At 33.6% G+C, this 17,756-nt stretch overlaps 1 protein-coding gene across 4 annotated transcripts in view; it reads right to left on the reverse strand.

The window, feature by feature from the left end:
- LOC118190132 (PDZ and LIM domain protein 7-like) overlaps positions 1-17,756 on the reverse strand; it is a 188,685-nt gene that overhangs the window by 40,791 nt on the left and 130,138 nt on the right. For all 4 annotated transcript variants that reach the window (XM_085818121.1, XM_085818119.1, XM_085818120.1 and 1 more), the window contains exons 5-8: positions 17,198-17,322; positions 11,876-11,999; positions 4,431-4,516; positions 4,236-4,338 (exon numbers count right to left, since the gene is read on the reverse strand). In XM_085818121.1, the coding sequence (XP_085674247.1) occupies positions 4,236-4,338; positions 4,431-4,516; positions 11,876-11,999; positions 17,198-17,322 (438 nt within the window). The remainder of the gene's footprint in view (positions 1-4,235; positions 4,339-4,430; positions 4,517-11,875; positions 12,000-17,197; positions 17,323-17,756) is intronic.

Below are 17,756 nucleotides of genomic sequence, written 5' to 3' on the forward strand. Positions count from 1 at the left end.
CTGCTTGGAATTTTTTTAACTGCAACTATATTTATGAAAGTATAAATTACGTCTGCTATTTGACAGTTTTGTTTCCATGCTAAGTGTCGCTTTCAAAGAAGCAATGGATGGTTGTGAAAGCCATGGATTTTCGATATCTAAAGCTACGATAGGTAATGCTGTCAACAAAAAATGGATAAAACGTCAAAATTTAGCTTCAGGTGGAAAAATTGTTCCAAATACGTATCCAAGGAAATACGGAATATTTCGAATGTTGCAAAAGTAAGATCTTTAATGTTAAAAGAAAATCTGCCATGCCAAAGACCGGTTCCAAAATCATTAAAATGCTCGCTCTCAACTGTAAACAAAGTGATTAATGCTAATTTGAATTTTAAAGAGGCGAAAAATCACAATGCGCATAGCCTTTCTCCGCGACCTATCGCCGAACGTAGAACACGCTGCGGAATTCTTTAAGAGAAATATTTATCCGGACAAAAATAGAAAAATGTTGTCACAAGATTAATGCTGAGGTCACCAAAAGTTCTTTTTTCTGTTTCCCCTCTATTAATTTTAAAGTTTCTTAGTTTTTATCTGGTCACGATAAATTTGCAAGTTACCTGTTTCGTTTTAATCTAAGATCAAACAATTTATGTGAATGTTCAAAAAGAGTACCTCAGGACGTGGAATATTTGATTTTCTCATGCCCTACATTTGATGGCCCTAGATTATGCTTGTAGAGCGATTTGAAAATGTTCGGAGTGACTTGGTCGGTGAACGTATCTGTTTTCGTGAAGGCCAGACTGCTGTTCTCTGTTTTGTTCGTTTTACTTATGCATATAACTTTTAACGTTTTAATTAACTTACTTCTGTAAGCCCCGTGTTGTACATCTGTGGTGCACGGGGAGTATGTATGTTTTCAAATAATAAAAAAAGTTTGATGTGTACACCACATGACTTCCTTGTACGGAATATTAAATTATACACATTTTTTCTTGCATCTCATTTAAACTTATTGGATTGAATTAAACCTATTTCGCCGATAGCACATAAACCACAATAGAATAAATGCACTCTTTAAAATTCACTATATTTGTTTACCATAGCGACACTCTGGCACTAGGTTCACTTAACAGCGTTATATTTCGTTCATATTATGTCTATGTCTTCTCACTTAGTAAGAATCAATCGGCCATTAACGGCCTTTACCAATATATTATACTTTTAAATGCGTGAAGAATCGAGTAAGTTGTATCCAATAATATGGAAGTACTTGTGCACATGCTGTGCTAGAACTCAGACATTACTAACGCCGGAGGCTTATGTGCCGCCGTCCGTAGAATAAGTAAACTTTGAACAAATGAGGCGCTCGTGTGGCGCTCATATTATAACTCAGAATGCACAAAATTTATATCATTTGAAGAATTATCTAATCGTTTCCACATGTTCTATTCAAATACTATAATAAATCTAGAACGTTGTATAAACGAAATTAAGCAAACAAAACAAAAAAGGGAACAGTTTTTCACAGACGATTATGTATTTCTCATTCAATTAATTCAGTTCTCACTTCGCGACAAGGCAAAAATACATAAAAACTCAAAATATCTATATTAAAAATTACGAAGTAAATCGTAAACACTTATTTCCTCGAAAAAATTCCAAAAAGGATTAAGCATGATTTAATTCGCAATAATAAATGAAGGCGTTGTTGCGAAGCTTAGTCTCTCTAGAATGGCAACAAATCTACTATTCTGCTGTTTCAAATGTAAACAAACATGTCCGTCATGTTATTTAAAGATTAGGCTTAACCTCACTTAAACAGCTTTTAATTGTTGATAATTCTACAAATATTGCTTGCAAATTTCTTAAAGGCATAAAAACCTCAACCGAAAGATAAGAACAACAAAATTCAATCATTTTTAAAGCAAAGAATGCACAATTTACAAACATATAAGAGTAAAGAAACTGAGATCACTGATCCGGGTAACAGAGTGGATATATATATATATATATATATATATATATTGTTTCATAAGAATAAATTGAGTTTAATTAAAAAAATTAAATTTAAATACATGTTTAATTAAATATTCTTTGCGCCATTGCTGCAAGGAATGAAATTTAAATTTAAACAAATTTAAATTCTTAACAAATACGTATAAAAGTAAAAAAGTAAAAAAGCAAATTTAAATTCTAAAAAAAAGCCAAAATAATTAAAAATAATTTTAAAATATGCAAACATGTAAAATATTTAACTCTAGAACTAATCTACAATATCATTTAAATTCAGAAGCATAAGCAAATCAAGTGCAAAATCTATCCATGAAAATAAATCTACTAATTTAATAAATTAAAATTAAATTAAATTAAACAATTTTTTTAAAAAATGCATATGTGAATGATCGTAGAGTAAGCAGGAGACAGACTTCTGTAGACAAGGATTTCTAAAATACATTGGTATCTAGATTTTTTTATTATTTTATAAAAAATTAATTTTTAAAAAATTTAATTTTTTAAGAAAAAGTTTAATTCTTGACTTTACTTACTTGTTTCTCAAAAGACTTAATTAGTATTTTCCTTTTTGAACTTTAATTCTTAAATGTTAATTTCTAAGGGTACCACTTTTTTGGAATTACTTTTGGTTTTGACTTTTACCCTTGCTTGCATGAATGACGAAACACGAATTGAAAGATTGGAGAGTTAGGTTTGGAGGCAACTTTCCCTTGGTAAGTCTGTCTCCTGCCTACTCTACGATCATTCACATATGCATTTTTAAAAAAAAAATGTTTAAAAAATTGTTTAATTTAATTTAATTTTACTTTATTAAATTAGTAGATTTATTTTCATGGATAGATTTTGTACTTGATTTGCTTATGTTTCTGAATTTAAATGATATTGTAGATTAGTTCGAGAATTAAATCTTTCACATGTTTGCATATTTTTAAATTATTTTAAATTATTTTGGCATTTTTTTAGAATTTAAATTTGCTTTTTTACTTTTTTACTTTTATACGTATTTGTTAAGAATTTAAATTTGTTTAAATATATATAAATATATATATATATATATATTATATACGTTTGGTGCGGCCGATTGCAACCAAAATACGATGTGCACATCTACATGTTATAGAAGTCCTATATGCAAAATTTCAACGTTCTGAAGCTACTCATTTTTTAGTTATGCGAGATACATACGTACGTACAGACATTAAGAAAAATTCTTTTCAGAATTCATTTTAAAGCAGTTTTATAATTTTTTTAGAGAAAAAGAGTGTTTTATTCTGTCCTTACGTACAGATGTCACGCAAAAACATCGTTAAATTGCATTCGATAGCGGTCAAAATGGATATTTTCGTTGAAATATGCTGCCTGAATCTTTTCGCGATTACAATACTTCCTTTTTACTTCGTACAAGGAAGTAAAAATATAGACGAAACTTGGGTGTGCTTAAATGACTACAATAAAAAGAGATCCATTTATTAATCAATGAGGAGAAAAATTTCTTAAAACATGGTTCAAGGAATCTAAAGAAAGTTTGTTGAAGGGATTTATAATTGTTGCTGGTTTTTCATATAACAGAAAATTAAAATAAAGAGAGTGGAGAAAAATGTTAAGACCAACTCCATATATTATCAAAATCATATTTTATACCCAATTTTCAAATATGAAATACCTTCTCTTTACACACAATGGGATCAATCAGTAAAACTGCATCAAGACAAAGAAAGCATTAACACGTCAATATCCACTGTTAATTTTCTGATTTTCTGGAAAATTGGAACAAAAATAGGTATCAAGGCCATACCCTTCACTGATATACTTACTAAACCTTCTCATTTATCACTAATGTATTTTTGCACTTTAGGAATTTAAAACTGTGGGTTGTCCAAACGTCGACTTACAATCTCCTTAGACTCTGGAAAGCTGTTCAAGAGGAATAGTTTAAAATATCTTTTCGGCTAGTAAAAGAATATTTTATTGTCTTAGAAATCACGGGTTATAAAGATAGTACAGAATAAGGGTTATCAAACAGAACATTTAAAACATAAAAAGTTTTGGTAAAATATTTCCGTAATTATAATTAAAATCGTTTAATAAAATGTGAGAATCTCTTAAAAGGCATAAAAAATCTATTTGCTGTTCCTAGAAATCTTAGTTGCGGCTCTCTGACATACTCTGATTTTTTCATGTGATTCCTATTGATACGAAGTTTGATCCCGCTTATAAAATGACATACTACATGTTATACTTACTGGCTTATAACAAGAGGTTCGTACGTTGGCGTCGAAGCGGCGATTTTGGCAGCAAGTTTGGCGTGAGCATCGCAATAAAGTTTATCGTTTACATTGAAATAACCTGTTACGAGAGAAGAAAAGTTATGTGATGGAGTTGCATATATTCTGTTGTTAGTTTTATTACAGATTATGGTCAAATGAAGCATAACTTACCAACATTTTTTAATGATGTTCCACATGTGCTACATTTAAAGCATTCTGGATGTAAGGATTTGTCCTTTATTCTAACAAATACTCCTCTGAAATAAAATTTAAAAGATATATTTTGCTTTGACAACGGTATTAAAAAGAAAATATGTGAATTAAAAAGAAAAATGTGAATTAAAAAGAAAATATGTGTTACCGTGAAAGACCGAAATTGGAGAATGTCAACTTTCACCGGAGAATATCAACATTCACCAAATACGTCGGTGAAAGACCGAATATTTTACTACACTCTTGTATATTTGTACCCTTACCGGTTCATGTCGACAATCACAGATATGCTCTGGTGAAAGTCGAAAAGAGAGGTCATAAAGTGCCATAATAGTTTAAGTTGTTGCAATAAATAAGATTTGAATCACATAATTTAGTAAGTTTTTTATGACTGTTATTTTATTTTCTCATTTAGAACGTACTGTATAATTAAGTAAGTTTTTAACTTCTATTATTTCCCTTTCTCATTTTGAATGTATTCTGTGTTTTAGGTTCTCATGTTCTTAAGTTCTTATTTCAAGTTTCAAGTGCGTTTATTCGCGACTGAATGACGGAGAAGAAAATATAATATCGTTATATGTTCAACATTCAACATTAGTACATGGTGAATGTCGACATTGACCGGTGTAAGTCAGAAATAAGAGAATTTGGAAAATATTTCGGACATACACCAAGAGACTATGTGAATGTTGACATTCACCGGTGAAAGTCGACATTCTCCAGATTTCGGTGTTTCACCATAACATATGCATATGATACTTCATAACTTAAAATCACAATTACAAGCAGCAATTTTAGGTAACGGATATTTTGTATTAAGCATCTTACTTTAAAATACTCTGTATTTTCTTTCATGTAAAAATAAAGTTTATTTTTAAATTTAAAAGTACTTGAGATATTCCTACATTCAAAAAATTATGCTTGTATAATTACTATCTAATCACTTACGAAGTAACATCAATCGGAAACACATACACTCCAGAGTTACTGACATTCTTTTAAATACTCGTAAAATACCTTTTTTGGTGTTTGTCCCTTTGCGCTGCTTTGGATATTTTGAATGTTTGAAAACACTGAGCCCGTTAAACTATCCTCACAAGAGAAAACAATGGAGTCTGAAGGTGAGACATGTCAAATGCCTTTTTCTCAAAATTAAACATCGAACTGAATGGTCAAATGATTCTTTCAACTCCTACAGCACTATAATAGGAGGTGTGTGTGTGTGTGTGTGTGTGTGTGTGTGATTATGGCAAAGCCTCGAGGGCTATCTGCCTCATGGAGGTAGGAAGTAAGATGGAGTCCCCTAAACAAGTTTCTCCCGTACCCTGCTCTGAAGCACCGGCGATCCCTACGTGGTGACCAAACCATTGGGTCATTTACCATTGAGTTCTATGGGATTTGACGCGTTCGGATGTAAATATTTTGTAATAACGTCGCAAATATACATATAAATGTATATATTTTCTTTTTCTACAACACTCCAGAGTCCTAAGTATGTGAAAACAACATATTTTTAAACAACATTTCATTCTGAACGGAATTAAATGCTATACTTTTCACAGGACAGTTTTCTCAGAATGGTTTAATTTGAATGAAATATTTTCACAAGTTTTCGCTAATTACATTAGGAAAAAAAAATTAAGGTAATTCGATTTTATTCGGTTAAGGTACAAAGATTAAGATCAAAGTTTATTGCATTATTACTATTAAAATTATGCATTATTTCTTTTCTATTTATAGAGCTAATTCCTAAAATACTTCCTTAAATATGACATGATTTTTTGGCTTCTGAGGCATCTTTTAAATCGAAAAATGTAAGTCAATTTATAATTAATGCTCTATTCGGTTCATTTTAAATTAGAGAATTATTAGGAATTAGCGAAATACTTTAAATAGTACTTGACTTTCTCTAAACATTTCTGAAAGGGAATAAATTAAGTTTATTTTTTTTAAGTATTATTTAAAACTTGTAACTGAGTTATTATAAAATGTAAGGGGAATAATTCTTTTAATTATACTTATCAGATTTTTTTTTACCCTTCATTTCAACAATACATATTCCAAAACTTTTTATTACGTTCTTAAGCGCGCATCTTATAGCATTTGCTTTACAATACCTTTTAACAGATTGCTTTCCAATACGAACAATTCTTGCTTAAATAGTTTTATAACGTATTTGTCAACAGGATTCCAATTTATGTTTACAATTCAATATTAAGTTTATTATATATTTAGATAACATTTATAATCATTATAAATTAGATACATTTAATAATTAGATTTCTTCACAGCACTTTTCACAGTTGTTTATAAGTGAATAAATTCTTCATTTCAAATACATTTATAAATAATTTAATGAATATTTAAGTATTTTGTCAAAGGCAGATACATGCTCTTTGCAAGCACATGCATAAATACCCATACCTATTTCCTATTTTTCATTTCCGGCATGTGCAAATCTTTAATTTATGTGCATTCACTATATTTTTCGTTTAAATGTACCGTAAGGTATTTTTCATTCTTTAAGCATAGCATTTTTCTTAAAATCTATATTTTTGTAGTACAACAGCTTAGAATTTTATAAAACAAATTCATAATCAAAATCGCTCTTGTTAGTTATCGAAAAATAACCAAGATGTGACTTTTGCGTAAATGTCACTAAACTATACAAATTGCTATTATTCATCACACTATGAATGTTTCTTTCATGCGAAAGTGTCCCTTTTTCGATTTCTATGGAACTGTCGTGTGTCGAAATACTATCAGAATCTTGTCAAGCGAGCTTCTGAATGTAAACAAAGAACACCCCATCTGGTGACCCAAGTTTCAAAGCAGTGCTTCACTTTTAGCGCGGGTTGGCCCCTCCTCCCTTTCCTACCTCCATGATCTGCCTAAGGGGAGGGATGCCTTCGTGGAGGACTTTCTAAGGGAAACTGGCTCGTATACACGTTACACATGGGGAAAACCACGAAAACGCCCATGCAGCCAGCCAGTTCGCGGGATTTGAACCTCGGACCGAACTACCAGTGTTCAGCGACTTTACCGATCGGCCGCTGGTGGGCGCTGTAATAGGAACTACGCTGTCCTGGATGGTATAAATTCATACATTTTTTTTCTAAACAAAGTACGATAATGTTGTTTTAACTGTAAAATTCAGTTATTCTAAATTTCACGTCTGTGAAATGATTTTACGCGAGTTTTTTAACATCGAGGTAAAACTTCTACAATAACAGTGCAATTCAGAATTATTTCCATACTACTCCACATACACCAGAAAAAAAAATCTAAAAGTGTTCAGATTTTAATGATTGCTCAATATGATTCTTTTAAAGTTTAATATGGTTTATCAGTACAGATTATCAATAAAAAAAGGAACAGCTAAACATTTCATATGCTATTAAATGAACATAATTTATAATTAGGTATATCACGAATAAAAGCATTTTTATATAAATCAAAAAGAAAAAGGAAAATAAAAAAAGAACTGCATCTATTGTTTTTAAGTACCTTAATCCACAGCAGACAGATTCAATTCAAAAGCTGAATATTTTACGTTTTGCCAAATGACAATAGACTCGAATCAAAAGTGAAACAACTCAAAATCGTGTTTCGACACCAATAGCTTTTTCAGGTTAATACTAATATACAGTAGAGATTGAAAAAGTAAGTTGCAACAGTCGTATCTTGTAGCAGTATTGCACGCCAAGGAGGTCATTTCACAGACTTATGTCTATGCCTTATTATGGATCCATTTGAGGTATCATGAAAGTAAAACAATGCGTTAACTGGAAGCTTATTCCAGAACTGTAGAACGAAAAATATTACGATTCTTAGATATTAATATGTAACACAGATGGAATTACGCAGGGCAATAGTAATTCCATCCATGATCAGATAATACTAGCAGTTTGCATATCAGCACACAGATTTGACCCATGCTAATGGGTGATTGATGATCGGCACTGATAGCAATTAAAGCCTTCAATGCCGATAGCTGAAGACACTCCACAGAAAGCTGATGAAATGCTTCAGTATAGTGGCAGAGTTACAGTCTCAGAAACTGTCCAGGCTTTTGTATTTGAGTGACTGAAAATTCGCAAATAGTGAATAGGTGCAAACAAAGGTTATACAGTCATTAAAAAGCCAAACAGCAGATGTCAGCTTTCAAGGAACCAATTGTTCAGACAAATGTTTAAAGAGGACAAAAGTTTAAATAATTATCTTGAAAATAACGCGATAAATCTCCATCACATCTTATATACATGCGGCTTAAGTGTTTGTCGCCGATAGTTTATTGGTTGCTTGTGTAACTGTAAATTGTTTTATTCCCCGTGCAGTGCAGCGCGTGACGAATATTATGAGAAAGCTAAGCCGGGAAAATTAAAAATACAAGAGAACGTGCGTTTAACATTTAATAAATAAATTTAACATCTATATGTAATAGAATTCGGAAATATGCAACCGGCAATGAAGAAAAAACAAATGAAATAAATAAATAAATATCTGTATTATATGCGGCTTAAGTGTCTTTTTATGGGTTGCTTGCGTTAACTGTACTAGCCAATGGGGTGAAGTTGCCACGGCACAGAGTTGCCGTTTCAACTGAGACGTAGACAATTTCCTGTAAAACTTGCCTTTGCTATAACCATCCATAAGTCTCAGGGCCAAACGCTTAAGCGTGTTGGCATTTTTTTACCTGAGCCTGCATTTGGACACGGTCAACTTTATGTGGCCTGTTCAAGAGTTCGCGAAAGAACGAACGTAAAATTAAAAATATTGGATGGCCCTCTGCAAGGCGAGCTTAAAAATGATGGAAAGATCTACACAAGAAATGTTGTGTACAAAGAGATCTTTGACATGTGAATTAGCATTTCATTATTTAAATCACCTATATTTATTGAGCTAGCGGTGGCTCTTAAGAAATGTACCGCCAGTGGTTTCCTTCATTGCACTCTACTTTAAGCAATTAAGCAAGTAGAAGGGGGACACCCCGTGGGGCAGTAAGCAAAGGGGCGTCCTCGCCGCCTGCCCTGGGTAATTCAGCTTGAATTAGCAGACACCTTTGCACAAATAATTTTAATTACTATTTGTAATATATAGAACAGCGGTCATTTCGTATGACCGTCGGGTTTTCTAGTTGTATTATAAATACATTTCTTGACATAAAAAATGAAGTGTAAGTTTTTGAATTATTCTATTATTTAAAATAAATAAAGATCATAACATACTAAAACATTACTAGAAACTCTATGTGATATTATTATTATTATTATTATCCTCATCATCATCATCCTCATTTTCATCATAATTTTAATCTTACTTATCACCATAAACAACTTTCATCTCTCTCTGCATCGAAACTCTTTCAAGAATAATATTAAGGTAAATCGTCAGACATGTATTTCCTCTTTCCATTTTTTTCATGCCAAATTACGCTACGCTATGGTGCCTAATCAGTGTCCATTAGTTTTTATAGCATCTATCGCAATAATCAACTAGTACATGGATGGTAGTCTGCTCTTGCACTCATTATCAGTCTGTTCTTTCACTCACTATCAGTCTGCTCTTTCACTCACTCCAGATAATCTTTCTTTCTTTCTTTTTTTTTAATTATTAATGCATCGTTTTCTTCGCACTTACGCTACACACAGTTCAACCCCCCCCCCCGGAAAAAAAAATCAGAAAATTTTGGAAAGCTGCATAGCAGCTTTTATGTTATAATTCCTGATGCAATGTTAAATGTTGGAATACATTTTTCGATTTTTTTTATTCTTTCCTCAGTTCATCATATCGATATTAAGTTTCCTCGAAAACACATAACAATTTTTTTGTCTTTTTATTTACTTATTTATTTATTGTTACTAATTTTATGTGTTAGCTTTATTTATTAAATATCACGTTACACTACATAAAATTCAATTCAACAGCATAATGACAACTATTTAAAAACAGCATATCTTTAGAATTCCCGAGAGAGTGTTAGAAGTTGCCATACATATTTTTATATTCTCTATTTTACTTATTTAAAAAACTAGCCGCTCGTGCAGCCAACCGCCTAAAACAGTTATCCTAAGTAAAGAAAAAGTGTATAATGATTTTAATAAATCTATCTAGTGTCATTTCCTAAAAATATTAAATATATCTAATTAGATACCTCACGATTTTAATACATGTTGATTTAAATCACATTAAAAAGTAGAAAAATTTTTCTCAAGTATTGTTATGTATTATTCTTGCGTTTATTGCTTTCAAATCGCTTAGTTTATTATTCAATAATCTTCCAGATTAAATTTGAAAGTATTTAGGCTTTGTTGAATGGCAACACACCGGCGCGTGGAAAATAATACTATTTTATTGCCGGCTGCGGCAACATATTGCTTTCATAGAAGGGAGTTTATTAATTAAAACTGAAAGAAAATATCTTACATTTTGCTGAATGGAAACAGTCTGGGGTGCTGGAGATAAAAAACGTGTTATTTTGAAAAGTCACTCCAAATCGTCGAATTTGTTAATAAAAAATTTATTAAGTTTTCCGAAAATATGAAATAATTAATAAAATAAATTCTAAATTCAAAAATCAGCTTCCAGGTATACATGTTCGGTCAGAGGTGTTGGTGCGTATTTAATTATGGCAAAGCACACTAGGGCTATCTGCCTAAGGGGAGGGATGCCTTCGTGGAGGACTTTCTAAGGGAAACTGGCTCCATTCGGTCGGAGGACTACGTTATTCAAAATTTGATAGCTAAAGTTAGCGTCGTGTTTTCACAATGCGAAGAACGTACACACATATATGCATATTATTTGTTATTTAGTTTCTTTAAAAATAAAACAGAGCAGCAATATTTGCTGGCAACAATAAATTGATGCGCCGTTTACAGCGAACTGACGCAAAATCCCTCTTGGAGACTAATGGGCTAACAATGTATGTAATATTTTATGATTTGTATCATTATTATAATTGATAAATAAAATTTGTAATACATGTATTATGCATGCTTCCTGCAAAATTTGCTCTTATTCGATACAAAGTTCGTTTAACAGTTATTTGATTAAATAACAACTTTTTTTTAACAAAACGCGAAACAATCAATAAAATACTTTTTGATTAGTGAATTAAAAAAGATAATATCAAGCTACCTTAATCTTTTCCAACCGCTATTTAATTACTCAGCGTTATGGACATTTTCGAGGTAAGTTTTATTAAAATTAAACTTTAAACGCTTTACTGTAGCAGCACTGCATGAAAGTCTTCTTAACAATTTTCAAGTTCGTACCCGAAAACAAAGATATATTTTAAGATACTTTCATTACAGAGTCTGTTTGTATCCTCTGGCTCGCATTAATTCTTTTCTGGTATATTTTTTGTATAAATTATTACGAATTTATATACAAAAATAACTCACATAATCGTTTTTCCACACTCGGGGCAAGCATTAGGAGCTCCCGGCTTGTCCGATGTTTGTGAAGGTGGCTTAGTAACAGGAGCGGAAACATGTTGAGTTACGGGCTGAGAACTCATAGGGGAATCTAAGAAAATAAAAATATAAAGGTAATGTGACTTGGGAATTAGCTCCATATTTTCCCACAACAGAGCAAATTTGCAAGCAAATATTAAATAGTAATACAAAAAATCTGATCTGGACTCCACTTTATTGTACGGTTTATTAAATTATACATACCTCTAGCTGCAGTTCATTTAAATTCATTTTCTCGAATTCAACATTCTACAGCTAATCATTTTTGAGTTATGCGGGATACATACATACATACGTACGTACAGACGTCACGAAAAAAATCACTTCTTACTACATTTTACAATTCGTTTTCGGAAAAAGAGTCCTTTATTTTCTCCGTAAATATAGATGTCAGGCAAAAAAAAATCGTCTAGATGAATTTGAGAACGGTCAAAAGTGTTACTTCCGTTGAAATATAATACGCGAAATTTTTCCACTATCACAATACTTCCTTTATCTCATTCAAGGAAATAATAATGCTAACAATAGCATTAGGTTAAATAATTAGATGAGGATGGTGGTAAAAAATTCTTTTTTGAAGATGCTAATTTGGCCATGAACGAGGAAACCTAGTTTTACGAGTGGTTAACAGGTATTGTAACATATGCATAATTAACTGGGTTTTTTATTGTAAAATATTTTTACATTTTCCCTATTTAAATGCATAAATTTCGAAACATATGTACATGAATATGGAAAAATTAAAATAGAGGATAACAGTATTAAAAATAAAATTCACAATTCATGAAGTCTATAAAGTTCGATCAAGCATTCATAAAATCGAACATCTTTCAGAAAAGTCATATCTTAATATAAAGCCTTCACGACTTATGCCCATAAAAGGAAGTTGCTATGTGTAAGCTCATATATAAAATGAAAAAAAATAATAAAGAAGAGGTAAACATGCAGCTATTACACCCGCATTTTTAAGCTGGTTGACAAATATCTTGTTCCAATGCAGAAAATAAATTCATTATTTTACAAATTTTAAGAACAAGATTTTTTGTTTACTAAAGAATCTTTTGAAAGAAATGTCACTACCTGCAAGAAACTGAATATGATACTTTTTCATTAGGGGACATTCAATTACATAAAGATGAGGAGATCATATATCCTCACTTAACACAATAATCAGTATTGGTATAAGGGTTGTTCAAATGAAAGTGGCACTGCTGTAATAACTTCACCATTTGAAGAGAAAGTGTGTGTGTGTGTGTGTGTGTGTGTATTTAATTATGGCAAAGCACACTAGGGCTATCTACCTAAGAAGAGGGATGCCTTCGTGGAGGACTTTCTAAGGGAAACTGGCTCGTATACACGTTACACATGGGGAAAACCACGAAAACGCCCATGTAGCCAGCCCGTTCGCGGGATTCGAACCTCGGACCGAACTACCAGTGTTCAGCGACTTTACCGCTCGGCCGCTGGTGGGCCATTTGAAGAGAAAGATGAGTGCGTATGCACCTAATAGAGGGCATTGACTGCTGGGATTGTATGGGATATCGTCAGATCCCGTCAGACGTCTGCATCAAAGCATCGGAGCACGTTAAGAGGTATGGCATCGTTTGCAGCAGGGATGCCTCCAAACGATGTCAACGCGCGGTCGTGCGATTTCTGATCCCACCAGATGCTTGTATCAAAGCATCGGAGCACGTCCCAAACGGTGTCAACGCACGGTCGTGCGATTTTTAACAGCGGGAAATGCGAGTGCTTCTGAAATGTATCGTTGAATGCAAACTGTGTATGGCACGTAGTGTATGAATGGCAGATACGATGGTGTAGAACTTTTCGTAGTTGAAGAAGCAGTACTGACGACAGGACGCAACCTGGTCAAGCGCGTGTGGTGATCACCAGGAAGCAGTATTGTGTGCGTAGTTCCTATGCTCATACACATTTCGTCCGTTATTTCTCCAGTGGTGATTCACCGATTTATTTTCACGAGACTGTCCACATCTGAAACTGCTTCCTGTGTGATCACCACACGCGCTTGACCAGGTTGTGGTCTGTCGTCAGTACAGCTTCTTCCACTACGAAAATTCCTGCACCATCGGAATACTGATCTGATTTTCATATGCTACATGCCATGCCCAGTTTGCATTCGACGATAGATTTCAGAAGCTTTCGCACTTTCCGCTGTCAAAAACTGCATGACCGCGCGTTGACACTGTTTTGAGGCATCCATGATGCGAACGATGCATCTTAATGTGCTCCGGCGCTGTGATGCACGCATCTGGCGGGATCGGACGATATTCCATTCAATCCCAACACTCACCGCCCTCTATAGGTGCATGCGCAGTCATCTTTCTCTTCAAATGGCGGAGTTATTACAGCAGCGCAACTTTCATTTGAACGACCTTTATAACATTCATTTTTACATGTAGCCTTGACCTTACTGGAAGCTGCAGGAGAGTTACAGGCTTGTGATATAACAGGACAGGCCGCACGAATTGCTCAAAAATGCGTAGTTTAGCGCCGATTCGCTTTGAGTCAGATAGCAGGTGTATTTAAGAATGTGCTACCTAGAAATGTCGTTTTGACGGCAAAATTCATCCTGCGATCCAACTTCACATATTCATCCAGCTGTTTCCTGAGCTCATTCTTACCGATTACGTTTGGCTGATCAGACCTTTGATTTTCCCATAGGTCTTCACAAACATGAAAGAGCTTTCCGCTTAACCCCTTAATCTACAATGACGGGCATAGCCCGCGTACGATGGTCGGGCCAAACCTAACTTTCACGGGCATAGCCCATGTACGGTGATCGGGCCAGAAGTGAATGTTACGTGGAATACTTGATACGCAATTACAGTCTTCAAAGCATTCTGGTACATGTAACGGAACTTTACACTTTTTACACTCGTGTTCTATGCGGATTTTCTCGTACTTGATCTGCATACTGATTCGTTCCGGTTACAATATTGTTCCAAAATATGTCATCAAATATTAGATTAAATATATCAAATTCTCCTCTACTTCCTCCTAATTGACATAAGGCTTCCTCTGTTATGCCAGGGGTCATCGTATAGTACCAGATTTTTGGACTATTTCTTACTTCTTTCCAAAGCCAGGACTCTGGTAGTTGATCGTCATCGGATGTATCATCAATAATTATTCGCCTATACTTTCTTCGAAAATTACATAATTCGTCATGTTTACGATTGCCCGGATTAGCGTGTTACACAAGTCGTGCGTGCATACAATTTCGGCCCAACATCTTCGAATCTAAATCGTAGGTTAAGGAGTTAAGGACACTTTTTCGTGAAAAGCAATTTTCTTCATACAGGGTGAAAACCCTCCTTGCAATAGTAATCGGACTTTTTATTTATTTATTTTAAATAGAAACACCATTTCCAAGCAGTACACTCTCAGTACTCGCGTCATTCGAAGCGAAACAATGCTACGGATTGCACTCTTGCAATAATTAAGACACAAATTATTAAGAAAGAGATTATATGCTCTTCCCAAAATTCATAAAAGTGGTATTCCTTTCCGCCCTATTGTATCAAATTTAGGTACTGCCTCGTATCCATTAGCTAAATATTTAGTTTCTAGATTTTCCACTCTATTAGACAATAACATTTACACCATAAAAAATTCAGTAGAGTTTGTAAAAAAGGTTAAAAACATTTCTCCTCGTAATTTACTCATGGTTTCTTTTGATGTAAAATCATTATTCACCAATGTCCCAGTGGAGGGTGCATTAAGATGTCTAGAAACCAGACTTCGCGAATTTTATTTCTCTTGCATCGAAATTGATGAGCTAATTTCTCTCACTCAACTCTGTTTGAAACAAACACATTTTGTTTTCCAAAATAAATATTACAAGCAAACTGAGGGATTAGCCATGGGAAGCCCCCTCAGTCCCATCCTGGCTGATATCTACATGCATTATTATGAATCAAAATTGTTTGAAACTTTAAACTTCCCGGCATGGTTCCGCTACATAGACGATACTTTTACCCTGTTTGAAGGTAATAAAGATGATTTAAATAGAGTTCTTTCAACAATGAATTCTATTGATCCTGCTATTCAGTTCACTTTTGAACTTGAGACTTGCAATTCTCTTCCGTTTCTCGACATTCTGGTCACACGTAACACATCCAACTTCAGTACTACAGTTTACCGTAAACCTTCATCGGTTTGCCTTCCACCACACTTTAAATCATGTCATCCGACTAAACAAAAGTTAGCTTCATTTTATTCCTATGTTTTCCGTGCTCTTCAAGTTTGCTCCTCCAAACTAGCCCTTGATGAAGAACTAAATTATTTAAAAGCAATAGCTATTGACAGGGGCTTTTCACCCAACATTATTAATCAAGCAGTTAAAAAATTCTCATCTCAACACACTAAAAGCCACACTCTTATTTTAGGAGATTATAAAAATTCTGTTGTCATTCCCTTCTTTCCATCAATTAGCTATAAAGTTGCACATATTTTGCAGAAATTTAACTTTCGGGTTGTTTACTCTCCCATCAATAAAATTCCAACTTCTATACTCAAGGACCCCATTCCGGATATGAATTCCTGGGGTATTTATAGGATTCCTTGCCAGTGCGGTTTAATTTACATTGGCCAAACTAAGAGAGCCTTAAAATTTCGCGTCAAAGAACGTGAGGCATATGTTAGAAAAAAGGAAACACAGAAGTCTTCTGTTGCTCAACATTGTTGGTCCGAAAATCACACTTTCAATTTTTCTGCTGCCAAAATTATTCAAAAAACATCTTCCATTGGAGAACTGGATTTTCTAGAGGCATTTCACATTCATAAAAATCTTTCTGTTCTAGTTAACGATCCTAATTCCAATCCAAATTTGCCTTCGGCTTTTAGAGAAATTATGTTTTAGTTCTGGTTTCGCCAACAGATGGCGCCACTTGCTTATTCTTGTCCATTCTTTCTTATCTTATCTAAACATTATTTCCTATCTTGTTCATTTGCGGTTTTGCAGCTGAAGATGATGGTTCGGTAAAACCATCGAAACTAGTCCTGTGAAAGTTTTGTAAATTAACGCTGATTTTTGTTGTTTGACTTCTGAATTAGTACTCTTGCAATAGTTGCCCCTCCCTGTAGGATGCTACGATTCTCAAAATGCTTTACAGCAATAAATTACATCTACCTAGTAAATAATGTTTGCTTGTTAAGATTAGTAAGAGCGTGCAAAGGAACAAACGCCATTAAATTTAAGAGTTGGATATTATAAATTCTGAAACATACCTTTCCTGTATGGCTGTTGGTCGACATGATTAAAGTGATCCGTGCCACCTTCTTTCTCTTCCATGATCATACGATAAACTGCGGATTCTTTATTTACAGGCGGCTCCTCTTTCATAAAGTTTATACTGGAAAGGAATAACCATTATATCAGAAATATGCAGCTCAAGAATATAACAAGGAAACTATTTATAGGATTCAGTGTAAAAGACACTGCTGATGAAAAGTTAATACCAATAAGTCACCACATGAATCTGCTAAAATGACATGACAAAGCTCTCTTTGGAACTCAACACTGATTGAATGCTTCGGTAGTGGAGTGTCTAACACTATATTAAAACTGAATTTTATATCTTGTGTTATTTAAATAATGGTACGAATTTTGTATAAGGTATCAAGAATGACCTCAAGAGATACGAAGCTTTGGCAGAAAAATACGACTACAGGGGCAAGTTCATCTAACACTGAGGTAAATGGCTATCTTTGCAGACTCGCGAGAGATCGCCAAGGTGACGATGGCTTTGGCGACTAATTTTTGTCGCCAAATTTCGCGAAAAATAGC

This window comes from Stegodyphus dumicola, chromosome 6, assembly GCF_044657685.1.
Source record: "Stegodyphus dumicola isolate Sdum_Otavi_A_Nest chromosome 6, ASM4465768v1".
Lineage (NCBI taxonomy): Eukaryota > Metazoa > Arthropoda > Arachnida > Araneae > Eresidae > Stegodyphus > Stegodyphus dumicola.